General features: G+C 43.3%; 1 protein-coding gene across 1 annotated transcript in view; it reads left to right on the top strand.

The window, feature by feature from the left end:
- Window positions 1-22,218, top strand: part of MYT1L (myelin transcription factor 1 like) — a 302,732-nt gene that overhangs the window by 272,481 nt on the left and 8,033 nt on the right. Inside the window, exons 18-21 of the mRNA XM_084830909.1 lie at window positions 1,260-1,343; window positions 3,140-3,361; window positions 17,698-17,789; window positions 18,730-18,833. Coding sequence (XP_084687035.1) covers window positions 1,260-1,343; window positions 3,140-3,361; window positions 17,698-17,789; window positions 18,730-18,833 — 502 coding nt within the window. The remainder of the gene's footprint in view (window positions 1-1,259; window positions 1,344-3,139; window positions 3,362-17,697; window positions 17,790-18,729; window positions 18,834-22,218) is intronic.

A 22,218-nucleotide genomic window follows, 5' to 3' on the forward strand; every position in this document is an offset into this window, starting at 1 on the left:
TAGGCTTTTGTTAGCCCTTTTCACATTGTCTTCCTACCATGTACAATGATTGTGTGGAGGGGAAGTGAGAGACACCTGCTGTCTCCACCGCATCCTGTATGCATTGACTGTGTCTGTGTGCACAAGACCCTATGTGCATGCTACTTATATGCACATGCGGACTCTGTGCAATCAGGGAACCTCCATATTGGTGGGGCCCAGATTGCACTTACAAATTGTACACCTGCAGGCACAGGCACAGTTGACACATGGAGGTCGGGGGTGGAGACAGTGAGTTGAAAAGGGCTATTGTGTCAACAGCTAGCCTGATAACTAATGCTATTTTTTCCTATTTAGATTGCCATGAAAGCAACAATTTCCGTGTATATTGTTATTGATATAGCGATTTAAAACTCTTTCTGTATAAGAAAGATGCAGATAATGGTAGGTGTCAAAATGCCTGGGCTTCATTTTTATTGCAAACCAGTCCTGTGGAACAGGTGCTTGAATATAAAAGGCCAGATTTAGCTTTGATGTAAGCAACATCATTTAAGTCAAGTACTAGTGCTAGCTTTTTAATTCATAGTAATGATAGTGGTGCATTTGTTCCATCTTCACAGTCAAGTTGGCATGAGTGAAACAAAAGAACAAATGAATATGTTTACTATGCAATAATGTTTGATCTGTGTTTTATTAATGAATCTGCTGTCAAAGAATGAAGGCATCGCAACCTTTGGGATGTGTGCTTCAGTTATACTAAAGAAAACAGATATTGCCATTTGGTAATAAATAATACAACATTGGGATGAGGGCTTTAGAAAACATTTTTATGTTTCTCTTAAATGATTCATTCACCACTTGCCTCTTCCTCTTCCCCTTGCCCATAACCATAAACTAGATGTAGCTTTCTGATGCTTTCAAATCAGGTTCCTCTGAAGCCCATCAGTGTCATAGCTGGAGATATCACTATCAAGAGACTTAACGCACAGTTGTCCTTGTTTTCCAGCAATCTCATTCCATAGGGGGCCTGGATGGTACCCGTAATCCTGAGTCTTAATTTCGTTTGCAGTGAGAAGGAAATCATGATTCATGGGTTCCCTCTTGTGGTTGAATCTTGCCAATGCTCTTTGATTCATAAACTATCCGAGTCAAGCTGTTGAAATCAACGTAGAAAGGCTGTAGGCTGCAAATAATTTTTGTAGGAAGTATATTTCTTGAGAAAGCTCTCAATTATATTTAGAAATAAGGAGTTCCATCTTGAAATGTTTTCTATCACTCAGTCTTTCTGGTTGTCCACGAGCAAAGAAAAGTGGAATCAGGATAGTACAAAGTAAAGAAGATAAGGAAGATCAAGAGCCAATTAGGTAAGCATAAATCCAGTTAACTCTATGTGTGTGCATAATTAGCTCAACTATATTTTCTGCCTATTTTCTTCTTCATATATTTGAATGACAATAACAACCCTAAATACTTCTACATACATTTGTGGTTAAAGCTGTTTGCATTTAAATCAATGAAATGTCATCTATCTCTAGAGAGAGAGAGAGAAAAACCCATAAATACAGCTTTTACCTTTTTAGCTTGTTCAACATCTTGCCAAATAATTCTGCTGAAGACAATGACCTGGTTCACATGACATGACAGCCCACCATGGCTTAATTTACCCACAGGGGCTGCTGCACCATGCTGGGCGCCTGTCATGTCATACAAACCCAGTCAGCAGGGGTTGTTTGAAGGTTAGGCAACCCTCAAATAACCATGTCTTGTTTTAGAATTATTTGAGGGTTTTCTAACCCTCAAACAACCCCTGCCACCTGGGTTCCCACGACATGACAAGCCATGGCAAGCTGGGCGCCCACAGCACCATGCAAAAATGACGTATGCGGGCATCCAGCTTGATGTGACTGCCCCCATCAGTAAATTAACCCATGGTGGGCTGTCATGACATGTGAATTACCATCCTAAAAGTGGTGGCTGCATTGGCCGGTATCCAATACTGCCAGTGCACTCCCTCCCATTCTGTTGCACCAGCAGGACCCAATACTAGTGTAATGGGGATTTAGCGCTTTCTAAAATAACCCTGGAAACACTCATTTGTGGATCAGGACAAGTCAGCAGAGCTGCCTTCCGTGACCTCCACTGACCTGCCCCCAAAATGAGCATTTCTGCTTGTTTCCAGTTGCTTTAAGAACAACTAGCTCTCCATTGCACTAGCAGTGGATCCTGTTGGTGCGCAGGCAATGTTGAATACTGACCTTTAAAAAAAAAATCAAGAATTTCTATCCATGAGTATGTTGCCCATCAGCAGATCTTGTCCAGACACGGCCGATTACGTAGAGTCCCATGCACACACAGGTTTTCCATGGATGGCCATGGGAAAGAATTGAGACAAGTATATGGATGCCTTATCTTGACATAGCCAACAGGACAGCCATTTTCTTTTTATACACTGTTTGCACACCACTTGACCCTCTGCCCTTTGAGGCTTGCTATAATACATAGTCCTCTACAAGCAGTGTTAAAGAAAAGATATTTTTTTAAAAAGCAATCATTTCAAGGGGTTACTGAAAACAAAACAAGAAACAGAAATATTTCAGGGGGGTTGTTTTGTTTTTGGCTGATAAAACAAGGCCAAAACTTCATGAACAGGTCTCAGTTCATTCCTAATCACAACTCCTGGATAATTGAGACTACCCATGCAGAGAGACCATCATTCATAGCTCTTCTCCTTCTTTATTAATTAGTATACTAAATTTGATGTTTTCCTATTTTAGAAAAGCAATTGGCAAAGTACAGGAGTGCCAACAAAATATAAAGTCTATATGAGCCCTAAATGAAAAATCTGGGTTCTTATCACTAATTAGTATGTTCATAGACATCCAGGAGAGGGGCAAATCTGCTTCCGCTGTAACAAAGCTTTTCTAGATTAGTGGTGTAACATTCATTACACATAGATTATTAAGGGTATGTTTCTAATTCCATGAGCATCTTTTATGTTTGCATTGCATTTCTTGTTGGTGTTCTTGGTGTTTTGTTTTGTTTTAAACCATAAGGCATGATTGTTCTTTTTTTATGTGAGATTTATTTTGACTTTGTTGTAGAGGCTGCCAGGTATATGATGGCAAGACAATAAAGTTTATTTCATCTATCTGCTATCCAGATGTCCAGTTCCTGGTTGTGACGGTCAGGGTCATATAACTGGGAAATATGCATCCCACCGTAGTGCATCAGGGTGCCCTCTAGCTACTAAAAGGCAAAAGGATGGGTACTTGAATGGCTCCCAGTTTTCTTGGAAGTCAGTGAAGACGGAAGGTATGTCATGTCCAACCCCAGGATGTGATGGCTCAGGACATGTCAGTGGTAGTTTTCTTACACATAGGAGGTGAGTAACTGTACTTTTTATATTATTGTTGTTGTTGTTCTTAGGTGTGCCTTATTTGAAATAAGCATGATCACTATTGGTCATAGTGTATGTGTCTGTTACAATTTAGTTTTAACATTTGTTATTCTGTGAAAAAATAGTCAACCAGTAGATAGACCTTTCTATCTCATGTCTGTAGCACATCCATGAAAAGGAGTCATAGAGTATCATTCTAATAATAATAATAATGCCCCAGCCCTGCTATTGTTTACTTTAGGCAAATTAAAAAGAAACTCCCATGTCCAACCTTTGGTACTGTGTGAACGTGGAGAGCGGAGGATTCCATTGTGTACATACAACTCCACGAAGTCCCATTCACTTCAACAGCAGGGACAGTTCTATACATGCTAAAATGCAACATCAGCTGGATTCCCCAGTCCCTTTTCAGTTAACTCATAAATGCTAGTCCAAACAGAGGGTTCTAATAAAATGTGTTCAGACTCAGTTTAGTAGTTAAATCCATACTTTGCTATCAGGATCAGAAACCACATTCATTTAGGGCCTTTGAATATTTCCCTTGTCTTTCATTGGTGATGTATATGGTTGTTATGGAAAATACAGAGGAAGTAAGTGTAAATAAAGGGACCCCTTTCTGGACAAAAGGCAGTCTTAAATTGTACACTCCCACGCTACACTTTAAAGGTATGGAAACAGCCCTGTGAATCTTCCCTCAGTCTAAAAGTGTATGGGAATTATCAATAGACATAACCAGTTCAGAGCAAGGTGGATGTGTTGCAAAACCTTGGAAAGTAGCTTAGATGGATGGATGGATGGATGGATGGATGGATGGACGGACAGATAGACCTATATCTCTGAGTGAGATACTTGATATTGGTCATTGCGAGCAGAGATGGGTAATGAAGAGACAGACAACAAAGCTTGGATTGAAATTGGGCCACATTTATTGAAATATCTGCAAAGGGGAAACCTAGGACAGGCCCTGACTGTACCAGTGCCTAGCTGGCACCTTTGTGGACGAAAACAAACACAGCCTGAGGAGTGGAATGACAGCCACGCCGTCCCTCCAGACTGCCCCTTATGGGGGAGGTAGGCCTTCCCGTGTCATCCCCTCCCAGGGCTGCACAGATCCTGGGTGAGTGAGGTAAGTCGATCTCCCAGGCAACCCTTATCCCCCCTCCAAGCCGCAAAACCCATGCAGAAGGCCTCAGGTGTCACCGGTCACCATAAGGTGCCTCTGAATGCTCACCATCCCTAAACTCATTCTCCTTTGCCCGTCCTAGCCGCCAACTGAAATGTGTCCAGAACTGAGGAATAATTAGACCGAACTTACCTACGTGACACACCCAACCCCATTAGCAATGTGAAGTAGGCGAAAAGGCACGCAGTCCCAGCCAATCGGACTACGAGCCAAAAAATCCTACTTGGTCCCCAAAAGGGCAACCGGTTGGGACCCACACTGCTTAAGGAAGGAAAGGAGGGACCTTCACCAACGAGGAACTGCCTGGGAGGGGGCACGGATCACAGACAAAAACTCCTCCAGCCCCTCCCCTTGCTTTTAGTGCAAAGAGCTGCCCAATGGCAGCCCACGTTATCCTTTCCCCTGCCTGCCCGCAACGCCCCCCCCCCCACGGCCAGGCAAACCGGACATGGGGGTAGGGCATTTCCCACACAACAGTTTAGGACATACCATTGATTCACAGACGTTTTCCTTTGGCTAAGTTGAAATGCAGGAAGTGACCCCTCCCCCAAGTCTCATATTGACTTGCCTCACAGAAGCATTGTGCCCTTCTTGTAACCATGATTGATGGTTTCAAATGGTGTTGATAATTCCAGAAAACCCAACAGGGTCATTCACCTGTCTTATTCCCAGTTTAGAGTATTAACCAAGGCAACCAAAGCTGTTTCCATCCCAAAACCGGGCCTGAAACCAAACTGAAATGGGTCTAGATCAGAGTGGGCAGACTTCAGGCTTGCAGGATCTACTTTGTATTTTTTTTACTAGGACTCTAAACTCCACCAACTGCAAAAGACATAACACTTACAATTAAGAAATTCTAAACCCAGGACTTTGTTTTGAGTAACACAACTAAACAGAGCTCACAGTCATTCCACAACAAAAATCCACTCTGGGTTACCCCAAATTTTCTTATTTCAGCAGTGTAATTTAGGAGTGGTGGTGCAGAGTCATTTTGATGCTGCTGTTGTTAAACGATTGACAGACATGCTCACCTACTGCAAATCACCCAGAGATCTACCACTAGATACAGATCTACTTATATTATTTAATTTATATCCTGGTTTTCTGCCAAAATTGTGCACAAGACAGCTAGCAATAATAAAATACAGGTTAAAAACAAAATGTTAACTAAAACAAAACATAAAGACAGATCCAGAAAAACACAATTAAAATACAGGAATAAAACAAAAAGCCAGCATCCAACCAATTAAAAAAACCATTCAGTAACAGACCAGCTTACACGCCAAAGGCCTGTTTGAATCAACACATATTTGTCTTCCGGCAGAAGGATAACAGAGAGGGATCCAACTCCCTCTCTCCACAGGGAGTTTTAGAGCCTGGGAATGGCCACCAAGAAGGACCTCTCTCAAAGCCCTACCAGATACACCTCCAATGGTGGGAGGATCACAAGAAGCCCCCCCCCCCCCCCCGAAGATAAAACCAGGGCAGGCTTGTATGGGAGAATGTGGTCTTTCAGGTAGCCTGATCACAAGTTGTATAGGACTTTATAGGTCACAACCAACACTTTGAATGGTTCCCTGAAACAGATCAATAACCAGTGAAACTGTTGTAACAAGGAGTCATGTGCTCCTTGTAACTAGCTCCAGTTGATAGTCTGGCTGCAGCATTCTGGATCAGCTGAAGTTTCTGAAGGCAGTCCCACGTAGAACACATCCTGGATGGGTTGCACTCTCCCTGAAGACTTAGGTTAGCAGTTTGGTTGTACTACTAGATTCCAGCCTGATCCTGGATGCCCAGGTTTCAGGAGTATGTTTGCACAGCTGAGGCTAGTGCACCAGCTGTGCCCATTCCTAGAGGTGCCTAATCTGGTCATGGCCATGCATGCCTTAGCTACATCCTATTTGAACCATTCGCCAATCTAGCATTCAGGAGCTAGAATGCTAGATCAGTGAACCCAGGGGGACAGTCACTAAGGCTACTTGGGAGCAACCAAAACCCTGTTGCACTCCCCCACCCCTAAAACAACCTAACTGCCTCCTGCTGCCATATCTCCCTCTGTCTTCTGCTGTTCCAATTGCTGCTCCCTGCTTCCCTCCACATCCCTGTCCCTTTTTGAAACATATATTTCCCTCCAGCAGACAATAACCACAGCTGTAAAACAATATACAAAACAGAAAGGCCATGGACACCACTATATCCTCAAGTACCTTGTCCAAGAATGTCAAATTTGTTACTGTAGGGAAATTATCCAACATGGTAGGATCCAGAGAAGGTTTCTTTAATAAAGGTCTCATAGCAACCACCTTCAGGCTGGCTGGCATTACCCCTTTATCTACAGAGGCATTTACTATACCCTTTCCCACTCAAACAGGCCTCTTCTTGCTTCCTTAATCAGCTAGAAAGGACAAGGATCAAGTATGAAAGAAGATGATTTCATACTACCAAGGATGTTGTAGGAAGTGGTGTGAGTGACTTTATCCACTTAATTTCTAGCAAAATTGTCGCAACCAAGTCCTCTTCTTCCACTGTATGTAGTCCTTGATGTAACAGTCCTTTCACAACCTGGAACAGTTCCACCAGATGATTCTGTGCAGATACGATGTTGATGGAAACGTATGATTTCTTTGCCACCATCATCACCACAGTATAGGCCTTAATATGGGCTCCAGCTTACATCCATTCAGATTCATCCCACATCTTCCTTCCTGCTCTAGTCATCACCCCTGCTGCTTCATTGCCCTGAACTCCCTGAAAAACCAGGGAGCATGTCTGGCTTTATCAGCAGGAAGAGAACGCTCAGGAGTGATTGCATCAGCCCCCAGGATCAGAGATTGATCAAGGCTTCAACAAAATCTCCAGCTGAGGTGGCAAAAAACTTCCCCAGAGCAGCTAGGAAACCAGCAGGATCCATTATGCTCCAAAGATATAGGGACCTTTCACATCTAACGGTAACAAATCATGGGTTAATTAACCCACAATTTGCTGTGGCATGCCACCACCATTTTGAATATGGAGCCTCTGTTCAGCCCAATCAGAGATTGCTCTGTGACGTACAAATTCAGACACTATGGGTTAATTGAGGGTTAAACAACCCAGACATAACATAGCTAACAACTAATTGTAGGTTAACTTTGGCTTGCTTTTTTTAAATATATTTTTATTTATTTTAACTTTATAAATGAAATAAACAATACCAAAAATACCAACAACCTGATCAATACTACAGTTTCCCAGTAATACAATATCCTAATGAGGACACCACAATAACAAAAAGAAAAGGAATAGGAAAAAAAGGAAAAGAAAGGAGGATAGGGAGTAGAGAAAAAGAAAGGAAAATTCTTTCCCCTTCCCTCCCGCTCCCCCTCCCCTTTAAAGGATTAAGTTTAAACTCCAGTACCCTCCGGCCTTCGATGCCATTCTATTTAAAAAACTATATCTATAACCTTAACAAACTTACAGTTTAATAAACAACCTTACATTTCAATATCATATCATCAATCTTATATCAAAGAAACAGGTCTACAGTTTATTCCCAGTAGCCTATATTAATAATAATAATAAGAAATATAGTGTTATATAATAATAAAACTTAAAATAAACCTTCAACAATCAGTACTATATTTTAAACTAGATATATAAGTACATATGCAGAATACTCCCTCAGGCAATAAATTTAAATACAGCATATCATATCTATTTTGAAATAAAAAAGCAAGAACAAAAAGAAAAGCAAGAGGCTTCCACCCTCTCTTGCCAAATGCAGGATATAATTCTTTGTGGAGACTTTTGCAAATTGGACTATGCATCATATAGTCAGTCCCTTTAGCATTTGGCACACGAAATGCCTGCTCAATATCAAGTAAATAATCAGATGGGATAGGGAGTATCTCATGCAAAAGTTTATCCACAAAAATAGGCAATTTTACATCATTAGACAGATTTTTAATCCCAATAATACGTACATTGGATCTTCGCGTGAAGGCCTCCAGTTGAGAAATTCTATCAGAGACATTTTTAAAACAAACTTGTGTCGTAGTTTCATTCCCTGCCACTCGATTTTCTAGCTTGTTAATTTTCGTCTCCATTTTTTCCCATGATGCATTAATTAGATCCACAGCTCCTTGCAAGGCGGCGATGGAATTTTGGATTAAATCCAGCCTTTTGGCTTGCTCCATAAATTGCGAAGATAAAGGCTTTATCAGAGTAAATAATTCCCCTATATCTTCTGTTTTCAAAACTTTTGACACAGGAGGTATGGGGGGAGTTGGCGGTGATGCCAGCCCCTTTCTTCTCCTCAGTGTAGTCATGTTTCTCTCAAACAGATCTTGTAGGTCCTCAGATGTTCTCAAATATTGTTGATATTTCTTAAATCATCCCTCAGGAGTTGTTGATATTTCTTAAAGCATATATTATTATGGAACACGTCAGCCCTGTTTTCTCCTATGAGATAGGAGTTTCAGAACAGCTTTTTGTGTTGGTAAAGCTCTGGGGAGATAATCCTGGAACCCAGCCCCCTCCCCCCCAATCTCGTGGGGGTACTTTTCTCCAAGATGTTATCCAGAATGCTGCCTTGCCCCCCCTTTTAATTCCAGGGGGGAGATGAAAAGGTTTTTCAACCTTTTAAAAAGCTGTTTGAGAAAGCTCCCATGGAGAGCCCATGGGAAACTGCCAGAGCAACATTGGTTCCATCCGGAAGTCCATGTTGCTTAACCCACAATTAACCCATAGTGTCTGGGTTCGCACGTCATGGAGCAACCCCTGATCAGCCTAGGGTTGCATATTTAGAATGGTTGGTGATATACAACCCTGATGAATCATGGGTTAATTAATTAATCCATGATTTGCCGCCGTTATGTGAGAACTGGATCATAGAAGAAGTCCCCCATCTCTGGATCACACTAAGAAGTCCCCCATCCCTACACAGGGGTTTCTCTAAGTCTAAACCCAACCAGGTCTTAGATATGGAACTCATTCATTTGTTGTCATATATGGGTAGAGCATGGAGCATATGAGTGATGGCCAGAAGATCATATGTGGGCTCTATGGAACTTATTTTTCATGCAAATAATTTCTTGGGCCTTCATACCACAGCAATTTCTATAGTATTTCAGTCTGAAAAGACCTACCTTTCTGAAACCCACCAAGGCCCAAACTTGAAAGCAAGTGGATAAACCTAATGTTGTGCTAATTAGGATAAACCTAGTTAGCACTGTGCTCATTACAGCAATTTATTTATTTATTTAAAACATTTGTATCCCGCCCTATATCATTAAGATCTCAGAGCAGCGTACAGATAAAATCAATTTAAACAGTATGAAACAATAAATAATTTAAACAGGTAAAAGCATATTAAACCATTAAATAAGCTAATACCAATGAGAAAATCTAAAACAATAAAACAGTTGAAACAGTGTGCAACTTTAGGGAATTCAGTAAGCCATTGGTGAAAAGCCATGTTTTAACTTGGTGCTGAAACGAAAGCAACATCTCCACCAATCAGACCTCTAAGGGAAGGGCATTACACAACTGGGGTGCCACATTAGAGAAGGCCCTCTTCCATGTCCTACCATAGTGTATGTCTTGCACTGGTGGGATGCAGAGGAGGGCCCCTCCAACAGATCTCTATCCTCAGGCAGGCGTATATAGGGAGAGGCGCTCCCTCAAATATCGAGGTCCCAAGCTGCTTAGGACTTTAAATGTCATCACCAGCATCTTGAATTCCAATCAGAAGTGTATTGGCAGCCAGCGCAATTCCTTTAAAACTGGTATTGTAAGATCTTTACATGATATTTTGGTCAACAGTCTAGGGCAGGCCCACGTAAAATGCATTGCAGTAGTCTAACTGGGAAGTTACCAGCTCATATACTACTGTGGCTAGCTTATCCCTGTCCAGGAAAGGCCACAGCTGGCTATGCATCTGCTCCTTCAGGGAGAGTGCAAGCCTATCTATGATAGGTCACTTACTCAATTCCCGGATTCAGGAGCCACCAATCCACAGAGTTTCCATCTTGTCAGGATTTAGCTTCTGTTTATTGGCTCTCATCCAGCCCATTACAGCCTCCAGCCTCTGGTCCAGCACCTTTTCTGCCCCAGCTGACTCTGATGACAAGGAGAAGTAGAGCTGAGCATCATCAGTATACTGGTGATACCCCACCCCCAAACTCCTAGTGACCTCACCCAATGGCTTCATATAGATGTTGAACACCATGGGGGATAGAACAGAACCCTGTGGCGCCCCACAGCTTAATAGCCATGGGGTAGAACAGGAATCCCCCAATACCACTCTCTGGAATTGGCCCTGCAGATTGGAGTGGAACCACTGTAACACAGTGCCCCCGACTCCCATCCCGCAGAGCCGATCCAGTAAGGTACCATGATCAATGGTATCAAAAGCCACTGAGAGATTCAGGAGGATCAACAGGGTAGCACTCCCCCTGTCTTTCACCCGGAGTAGGTTGTCAGGCAGAGCAACCGTTTCAGTGCCGTACCCTGTCCTGAAACCAGACTGAAATGGGTCCAGATAAACAGTTTCCTCCAAGAATGTCTGAACTGTCCAGCTGCCACATGCTCAAGCACTTTGCCCCCAAAGGGGATATTAGCAATAGGGCGATAGTTCTCACAACCTCTCAGTCCAGGGAGGGCCTCTTCAGGAGAGGGCGCACTACAGCCTCTTTCAAGGCAGCAGGCACCACCCCCTGATAGAGTGAGGCATTTACCACTCCCTGGACCCACCCAATCAATCCACCCCTGCTGGATTGTATTAGACAAGATGGAAAAGGGTCAAGCTTACATGTGGTAGGATGGACTGTTTCAAGCATCTTGTCCACATCATCAGGCTGTGACAACTGAAACTGATCCCAGGAGACATAACCAAACGGAGCATTGGACACCTCCCCGGACTCTGTGATAACTGTGGCATCAGGATCTAGCAAATATGAGCAACTTTCTCCTTGAAGTGCCTAGCAAATTTATTACAGCAAATGACTGAGGGTTACAATCCCAATTTCTCTGCGCCTGAGCCAGATCCCAACAGGCTCTTCACTACTAGGAATAATTTGGCTGGGTGACATTGAGGATAAGATAACAGAGGTGTAATAAGATTGTTTTTGCCATTCACCCTGCCACACAATAGGCACAACAAAGAGTCTTTGTGAATCTTCGATCATAATCACTCTAAGACCTGCACCACCTGCACTTTAGCTGTTGTACAGCCTGTTTCACCTAGATCTTCTGTAAACCAAGATGAATTATGGGCTTCACAGCACCGGAGTGGACGCTTGGGACCAATTGTACTGATGGCTGTTCTCATCTCACCATTCCATAGTGAGACCAAGGCCTCAACTGAATTGCTAGCCCTATCAGCCGAACCCCCCCGCCCCCCGAGCATTCAGGAGTCCATTGGATTCCATAAGTCTCTGGAGGTGGGCCATATCAATGGGACCCCCACCCCTGCAGGGAGGATTTGCTACTGCCAAACCAAACTTCACAAGGAAATGATCTCACCATGACAACAGGGTTGTTGACCCTCCTCCCCCAATCATCCCTCATGATAGCAATGCTATCTATTCTGTTAGTTTTGTGAGTTAGGCATATGACATTTATTAGTTTGTATCATAAATCATTTCACAATATTGTTTGTGGCATTGGCTGATATACATTTTGACAAAGAAAAGAAACACCCAAGCTCACCTTGATACTTATGGCCTGTGAAAACCATGTGAATATTCCTTCTAGAGCATGCAAACTGTAAATCTGTATGTCTGTGTGAAAGCCAGAATAAGGTTTACCAGGCATTAGAGCATTTAAACATGAGCTAAAACAGGATTACAAACTAATCCTACTTATAACCTAAAACCTATGATTCAGGAGCAGTTATAAAGGCCTTCTATCTGATGTGAGATGATGCACATTGTCCTGTCACAGTCACTAAATAATCTGGTGAAATGCTATTTCTCTTGGATAGAATTATTTTTAGAACAATACGTGACTTCAGAGAATTGAGAAAGTTTTGTTTTTAATTCCTTATGCACCAAAGCCAATTTAGTCATAGATTCTATTCAAAGTGAATGCATTTTTTCTTCTCTCTTTACCTGAAACTAGTCTCACATTATTCCACACACATTCTGCATAAAGTACACTTTCTTTGTGTAAGAACAGTATCTTCCTACTTTGTACTATCAAGCTTTTTTAGACACATTGGAAGAATTTACACTTCCTCAGGCTGGTTTTCTTCTTTCTAGGAAACTGTGGGAGTTGAGATCTGCAACAGAGATCTGAAACAGGGAGCCTGTAGTTTCTAGCTTGGGATCTGTAACAGAATTTGCAGCACCTCACTAGAATATGATTCCCAGACTTCTTTGCTGAAACCATGACAATTAAACTAGTATAAAACTAATATACATTGGCAGGTGCATTCTCCTCACCTGGCACACATCTACATTTGATATGCTACTATTTTATCAAGCTGCTATTTTGGATGGGTAGTGTTCCAGGGTGAATTAATGACCATAAGGAGAGACGACAGGCTTCATCACACAAGGCTAAAAATCCTGCACTTTACTGGGGCTTCTGTTTCTGGAATCTCTGTGGGATTAAATCGGGTCCTTTCCACATGGCTTTAAACAAAACTAAACTTCTATGTGTTTCATTACAAAGCCACTAGGTAGCGCTGTTGTTTTATTTGCAATAAAAGCAACTTTAAACAGTATACCCTCATTTATATCGACTCCATGGTGGGAGGAGGGAAAATGCCAGACTTTCGTTGGCATGGAAAACAACAGAATAGAGCTCACAAAGTGCGGGAGGTTCCCTGGAGAAGGGCTGCATCATGTACAAGACCCGCAAACTTCTGTGAGTAAGGAATCTCCATAGCAGGATAAAGGCCCGGTGTGAGGAGCCCGACATGTAGCAGCAAGAAATGAAAAACAGGTAGATTCCATTTATAAAATATGTGACAAAATAGTGTAAGTTTGTTTGCAGTATGACAAATAATTAGAGATGCTGGGGAGGTTAACTGGGATTAGATCTGGAAAAAAGCTTCAAGGGCTTGTCTCAAAGAAGAGAGAAGCTTCTGAATTCTTCACCAGCTTAGATAAAAAATTCCAATGTGTCCCTTCTTTGAACTGACTCTGGGAAAACTGGGGCTGGCTAGCCCTCCATGGGGGACCCTCTTGTGACATTGGTCCCCCACAGAGGGCAGGCCTCTGCCCACCCTGGCCATTTTGCGGCAATAGGGTCCCCAGTGGGGGTGGGCTTTAGTCCCCACCCCCCAACCACAAATTTTCCAGGAAAAGGTTCTTCAGTACAGCCCCCTGAGCAAAGCAACAGAAACATTTCTCTAGAGCAGTTTTGCCAGGGGCAGCTCTTAAGATAATTTCCTTAAACAAGGCAATAGAGAAATATTTGGACTCTGAAGAGTGCCCCTGGTAAAACTGTCCAATTGTCTGGAGAAATAATTCACATTCTTCTCTAGATTTTTTTTTTTTTACACGAACACAAATAATTTCCAAGCTATACCGAGGTGCGCAGGGGAGAGCTTACCCATCTTTTTAAATAATAAAGACTAGCATTCTCTGCTGTGTTGTGCATTTTATGGCAAAGGAGTCTAAACATTTAAAAATGAATAATTTGTGGACAGCAGTTTGCCCCTTATATGAATGCACATTCACAAACCAGTATGCAAATGGAGATCGCTGCACATTGACTGAAGAACTCAGTGGAAACTCAACCCAAAATGATCTACTGGTTTCTTTATTTCAGATAGAGAACATATTATGCTGCATATTTAAAAGAATTAGCTATATTCCCACAATATTATCCAAACTGTGTTAAATAGCTGAAAACTTTCACATTTTTCTCTTCACCCTTTTCTGCATACGTTATTCAAACAGGTTTTTCTCTTCATCATAGAGTAGTAATGCAACATGGTGCCTGTGGCAAGGGTCCTGCAATGGCCTTGGGTGCCTGTGGCATAGAATAACTATGCAGGGCTTGGAGGGATCACTGCCAGTGCTGGAGGCCTGTCAGACTGGGATCCTATATGCGCTACTGCTGCAGTGCAGCATAATGTAGGGATACGTTGTAAGAGGACTCAGATAGTTATGAGACTGCAGTCCTGTATTCGCACATCCATTGGTCCAATGTCCAGCTGATGGCAGGACTGCACTCTTAGTCCATTTCAGAGTCAAGCAATATGTATCGTTATGAGGTAAATTCCATTTCAGAGTATTCCACCAACTGACAAGTAACATTCTTCCAGTTGATGAACTACAGAAGTGACAGCTAAGTAGTCTGGCCTATGAACAAAGCAAATAAAATCTGATTCATCTTCAGTAGCTGGCATTTTATGCCCTAAAGCACTATAAACAGAAATGAAGTCTGCCTATAAATCTGTATCCTTATTATATTGCACCAGACTAATTATTATGATTGGCCTCTTCAGTGCCTGAGGAAACTGAAGGACTGGCAGAAAATGGAAGATATACAAAATATATTAGTATTAATCTTTACCTCCATAATATATGATATAGTCATAGCAGCACTGATGGCTGTAGATAAGATTCTGAATCCCATCAACTTAGTAGTCCGATCTATGCAGTTTTTCATTTAAGTAAGACTCCCTAAGATCAGACATAAAATTGCAAACCTGACCCAGGTCCTGTTTCCACAACAACAAAAGAAGGGAAGAGTGGCTTACCCACATTTTCTAGGACCCATTTTTGGTCTGGGCAAGGCTCCATGGGGGTATGTATCGCCCCATTTTAAGTCACTTCTCCTAACATACTTCGGGGGTGGGGGGTAGAGTGATTGTCATCTGACTGGCAGGGGCTGCTCAACCAGTAAGAGAGGCTCCCCCCCTTCCAGGCTCCCCCCCACTTTCTCCCTAACGAAGGTGCAAATTAGAAGTAATTACTTCCGATGTGTGCAAGAGAAGACTCCTAACGAGCCCCAGTCTTTCTGTACCATTGCTGCGCTTGATCACTGTAACGGGGACGGGGGGAGAGAATTATGTAATTATAAAGGTCATAGACTCATAGGGTTGGAAGGGGCCTACAAGACCATCGAGTCCAACCCCCTGCTCAGTGCAGGAAGCCTGATTCCCAGGCAGTCTCCCATCCAAGTACTAACCAGGGCTGACCCTGCTTAGCTTCAGAGATCAGACAAGATTTCTGATGTCGGCATTTGGGAGAGAAGCCTCACTGAGCACAATGTTACTTCTGAGTAGACACGAATTGGTTTGTGCTTGGAGTCACAGGGACGGGAGACAGGAAACACCCCTTGACTGGGATCATGGTGAAAGGCACATCCCTGGGCAGGGCTATCATACCTGATGTCAACACGGGTGTTGGGGCACACAGCAACTATACCAAGGAGAACTCGACTTAAGGAAAAGAATCGGAATGTAAGCAGTCTCGGGAGATCCGTTTTTTCCCTGATAAGCTCCAGGGTGGCTGCTGGATGGCTACAACATCATGTATCCCTAACAACCCCAACACGCAGCCAGCTCGGAGTAAAATGCTGGTGGAAACACCCCCCCGCCCCAGTCTTCAAGGTGGTCTTATTTCCAAAGTAACATCTGACAAAATCTCAGAACAAACATCAAAGTGTACAGATAGTTTAGGCATTACTAGCTTCATTCCCCTTTCCCTTCCTTCCCTTTCCTCACTAATAGAAATTGTATTTTGTAAGACTGAACCATTCAGGCAGGGTCTGCCTTATTTTTTCATCTTTGAAAAATGGCTAAAGATTCCGGGTGCTTCATTAATAGAATTTGCTAAGATTATAAATTCAACAAAGTGAAGGGCATTTCAAGTTAGATTCCACATGGCTGGCCTATCTTAACCTAACAGTTCATGGCAGCTGCTTTCAAATCCACCCTAGTCCATAAAACTTCAATTCTGTGTCAGAGTTTGAACCAAACGTGAAATATAAACATGGCCCATCTTTCTCATAAGATAAAGATATGTATTTGAAAGTCCATCCTTCCACATTATTAATTTGTTTTTTATTTCATATTGTATCCTCTTGATATACCCTTGCTGACATTCTGCCGTAATATTATCTATAAATACTTAATGGTCATCTAAAATATCTGTTTGTACCTTTCCAAACTTAAGACTAATTTTTCAGGGGTAGCCGAGTCCTCAGAGCTGTAAACCAGATTTCTGTACCTGGATTTAAACCAGTTAATTGTCCTGTTGGTGTAATGAAATCAGCTTAAATCCTTAATGGAAAAAATCACCTTAAACTAGAGGACACATCACTTTGGGATAAGAGTCACGCTATCAATTCATTGTTATCATTTTTATTCCTTCGAGAAAGTTTATATAAGGATTATATTTATTTATTTCACTGGCATGGAGTGTGTGTGTGTGTGTTTCTTTCTAACTATAACTACTATATTTTATTAAGACTAGATTTATGTGAAATACGTTCTCAGAATGTAGGAGGGGAAACCGGATGTCAAAAGAGATGCCATATATGTAATATTTCACAGATTGAAAACAGGACAGTTCCTCCATAACAGTAACTGAAACTCTAAGAGCAAATGTATTTTAATGAGCTATATTTTAATGAGCCCACTCATGAATTGGTTAAGTGGAATGTTTGTATTTAAGTTAGCTGTATTCTGTTGACTTAAATGAGACTAAATAGTATTAAATCCAATATTTCAACTTAATTAGTTTGGCTTTGTATATCCAAGAATACTGATAGACAAGATCTGTAGAGAGACGGGTTATATGTAAACAACTTCTGCCATTTGAGGAATGAGATTTCCAATAGGGAGAGCTTTGTGGTTACAATTGGAGGTTATATATTACGGTAGCAGATAATGTATTTGAACCGAACAAAACTATTTTCTTCTTACCTACTTTACTTTCCCAGATTAGCCTTCATTTGTGCTACAGTTTCTTTCAAATGTGTATGTCTGCATGCAAATGGGGACTACAGAATATTAAAAGTAGAAGAATGGGACTTGTCGGAGAATAGTTCCTCTTCTCTTTCAGAAACCAGCACCTTATCAATGGTCTTTGAGAGAGACTTCTTCTAACACTCTTTCCATGGTAGTTTTAGCTGGCAGATTTATCATCAATGGCCTATTACGATTAATAGCTCTTTTCTTGCTTATTGTCTATAGTCTATCAGGATGCCCCAGAGCTACATCAGCAATGAAGAGAGCAAAGCTGTCGGGAGAACAAATGCTTACAATAAAGCAGCGGGCTAGCAATGGTAAATAGTTAATTGTTCTGGATTAAATGAGACTGAAATATTACTGTTACTTCACTCTCTGACTATGGGAATAATTTACTCAATATGATATTATTATGGAGTCCCAAACACAGTTTTGGAGTTTTTCTAAAAGGTGTCATCACAGTACAGTACACAATACCAGGGTATGATTCTGCTGCTGCTACTACATGAGTTTTTAATTTAATTTTAATCTTTTTTTACCCTGCCCTTTTACCCAAAACTGGGCTCACAAGACAACTGTCAAAAGAATGAAATCAATGGGATCTAAAAACAATTGAATAATCTTTAAATAGTTCAATAGTTTAAAAGACAGCCAAAAAAAAGTATAGCAAGAAGAAATTAAAAGTTACTTCCATTAGACCAAGGGTTATTATTAGGCTTCAGATCTTACACATTTTTAATATTTATGCAATGATTAAAGTTAGTGAAGTTGGGGCAAAGGCAGGGCACAAAATATTGACTTGAGAAATCTTAAACCAGGAAAAAAAATGGAAAATGCTAGAAAAAGTCAAGGAAAATCCTCTGCAATATCAATAATTAATACAAGCCTTCAAATATAGCAAACCAAGGAAGAGCAGCTGGTGACAATGGCAGTGAGAAGGCAGATTCAGTCTGAGTGAGGATGTCACGCCCAGGGGCCTCAAAAACCTGGAGCTGGCACTGTGTGCAATTGCCCTGCTTCATTCTCAGAATTTTTCAAAGGGTCCAGACAACATCATCTTCCATTTGTGACCTTCCCATATTTTCCCACTACTTCTTCCAACTTCTTTCTTCCCACAGAAGAAAGGAAGAAAAAATGGAATGATTGCTTCTCTTTTTTTGACTGGTAGTGCTGGGAGCCCTCCATCTGGAAGCAACCTCAGTCGTTTAACACAGATTTATAACTTGTTTATTTAAATGTCTCCTTTTCAATGTACAGGTATAGAAAATGATGAAGAAATTAAACAGTTAGATGAAGAAATAAAGGAACTAAATGAATCCAACTCCCAGATGGAAGCCGATATGATTAAACTCCGAACACAGGTAACAGTTTTATGAAGCCCTAAATGTGATGGCTTTTTACACTACTTGCTTTAAAATATATGTATATAGGCTAATCATAGTCTGGAAATATTTATTTTCTTTCCCCTTTTCCCCCTAATCTTTTAATTAGTTTGAAATAATGTAGCTTAGAAAACAGTACTTTAGGACTACTTCATGAATGCAGTGGTCTGAACACAAAATTTAATTTTTTTCTTCACCATGAAGACTATCCAGATTTTGTTCTGTATGGATACGTGCAGCTGTCACTTACATAAGTATGGGCAGTTGCGGGGACATGAGGGAAGGCAGATCAAGAGAGGCCAATAGGTAAGGGGAACAAGGGAGAGATCCCTTGTTCCGGGCCTGTCCAGAACCAAAGGATAGCTGGGGGAGGCGTGACTCCATCTTCTGCCCTTCGTTTGCTGCTCTGCACTGCCGGGTCAGTTACCCAGAAAACCTCCCTCATCCATGACATGATCTTGGATGAGGGTGCAGACTTGGCATGTATTATGGAGACCTGGCTGGCTGAGGCCGCTGCTCCAACTCTTGCGGCCATGTGTCCAGCTGGATTTTCGTACGCACAGCAGCCGAGGGCTGGGGATCGGGGAAGGGGAGTGGCTGTTACCTACAGAGAGTCTTGGTTTTCACCAGACCCCCTCTCCGGGAGACCAAGTTTGCTGAGTGCATGTACTGGAGGTTGGGCCCGAGGAGCAGTCTGGGGATTCTGCTCGTGTACCGTCCACCCCGCTGCATGACTGACTCCCTGGCCGAGGTGCTTGAGGTGGTCTCTGATGTGCAGTCCCCTAACTTATTGGTGTTGGGGGATTTCAATGTACATTCAGAGGCCGTTCTCACGGGGGCACCTCGGGACTTTATGGAGACCATGGCTTCCTGGGAGCTGCACCATATTCTAACTGGGCCCACCCATGTAGCCGGTCATGCACTAGACCTTGTGTTGTTTTCTGGAGAAGCGGGGAGTGATCTGGAAGTCGGGGGTATATCCACCACCCCCTTGTCATGGTCAGATCACTATCTGGTGACGTTGGACTTCTCGGTTCCACAACCCCTCCGCAGGGGTGGAGGACCCATTAAAATGGTCCGCCCCAGGCGTCTTATGGATCTGAATGGATTCCTGAACACACTTGGGGATTCTCTGGAGCACGCCAACGGCCACTCGGTGGAGACCCTGGTGGGTGGCTGGAATGCCGCAATCACTGGGGCATTAGATCGGGTGGCTCCGAAATGCCCTCTCCCCCTGGACAGGGCTCGGACTGCACCATGGTTCAATCCGCAGTTATGAGCTCTGAAGCAGGAGGTGAGACGGCTAGAGCGCCGGTGGCGGAAGTCTCACTCCAAAGGCGATCAGACACAGGCTAGAGCTGTATCTTCAGCCTATCATGTGGCAGTGAAGGCAGCAAAAAAGAAATATTGTGCTGCCTCTATTGCGTCCGCAGAGTGCTGTCCCAGGAGGCTGTTCCAAGTGGTCCAGATCCTGGCCGGTCCAGTGGCTCCAGAACCACTGGAGCATTCTAAGGCCTCCTGTGAGGCCTTGGCAAGGCCCTTTGCGGATAAAATTAATCGGATTAGGAGTGTTATTCTGTGTGCTGTGGATGCAGTTAGTGAGCAAGAGGTGGTCTGCGGCAAACCGGTTTTGTGGGATCGGTTCCAGCTTCTTCCTTCTGATGAAGTGGACAAGATGCTTTCATCTGTAAGGCTGACTACCTGCTTACCTGCTGTCAGGAGCACCCTAGCTGCCTCTTGCAGTCCCCACCAACAGCCAACTCAGGACACAGACGACGAGGGATTCTTTCCAAGACTTTATTCCTTTATTCCTTTAATACTTTATGACTCTTCTGATGAAGTGGATAAGGTGCTTTCATCTGTAAGGCTGACCACCTGCTTACTTGATCCTTGCCCATCTTGGCTCATTATGGGCTGCAGAGAGAGACTGGGTGAGGGGATCAGGGCGGTCATGAACGCCTCCCTTGAGGAGGGAGTGATGCCATCAGCCCTCAAGGAGGCAGTGATAAGACCACTCTTAAAGAAGCTCTCCTTGGATCCCGAAGTTCTGAACAACATTTGCCCAGTCTTAAATCTGCCATTTTTGGGCAAGGTGATCGAGCGGGTGGTGGCGATGCAGTTGAGGGCACACTTGGAAGAAGCCGATTATCTAGATCCATTTCAGTCGGGCTTCAGGCCTGGGCATGGGACAGAAACGGCCTTGGTCGCCTTGGTGGATGATATGAGGAAGGCTCTGGGTGGGGCGAATGCTCCTTCCTTGTTCTCTTCGACCTCTCAGCAGCTTTTGATACCATTGACCATGGTATCCTCCTGGACCGCCTGGAGGGGTTGGGCATTGGAGACACCATATTACAGTGGTTCCAGTCCTTCCTTTCCAGCAGGTTCCAGAGGGTAGCACTGGGAGAGGAGGTTTCAGACCTGTGGCCGCTCACTTGTGGGGTGCCACAGGGTTCCATCCTCTCCCTGATGCTATTTAACATCTATGTGAAGCCACTGGGAGCTCTCATCAGGAGGTTTGGGGTGTCGTGTCATCAATATGCAGATGACACGCAGCTCTGCCTCTCGTTCAAATCTTTACCAAGGTTGGCTGTAGAATCCCTGTCCAAATGTCTGGAGACAGTGAGTGGCTGGATGGGGAGCAATAAGCTGAAGCTGAACCCTGACAAGACCGAAGTACTTTTGGTGGGAGACAAGAGGAGGTTGGGGGGTGTTGACCTGGTGTTGAATGGGGTACGGCTACCAGGTCCGCAGCCTGGGGGTCATTTTAGACTCCCACCTGTCCATGGAGGCTCAGGTGTCAGCTGTGAGCCGGAAAGCGCTGTACCAACTCCATCTGATATGGCGGCTGCGCCCCTTCCTTCCCGACCATCTGATCCCCTCGGTAGTAGATGTCCTGGTCTCCTCTCGTTTAGACTACTGTAATGCGCTCTATGTGGGGTTACTCTTGAAGACAGTTCGGAAGCTGCAGCTGGTACAGAATGAGGCGGCTCGCCTAATTACAGGCAGCCGCCGGTGGGATCACATCACTCCAGTGCTGAAGGAGTTGCACTAGTTACCAGTTGTTTTCCGGGCCAAATTCAAGGTGTTGGTTTTGACCTTTAAAACCCCATAAGGTTCCGGCCCAGCCTGCCTTAAGGAGTGCCTCCAGCAACACCAGACAGGCCGCTTAACAAGATCAGCCTCGGATGGCCTTCTCTCTGTCCCATCAGCCAGGACAGCTAGGGTGGTGAGGACAAGGGAGAGGGCCTTTTCTGTGGTGGCCCCCACTCTGTGGAACTCCCTCCCTAGGGTACTCCGCCATGCCCCCTCTTTAATGAGCTTCCGCCGCACATTAAAAACGTGGTTGTTTGGGCAGGCATTTGGG

This window comes from Heloderma suspectum, chromosome 1 (genome assembly GCF_057233095.1).
Source record: "Heloderma suspectum isolate Gila_16-S chromosome 1, 16-S_ref, whole genome shotgun sequence".
NCBI lineage: Eukaryota > Metazoa > Chordata > Lepidosauria > Squamata > Helodermatidae > Heloderma > Heloderma suspectum.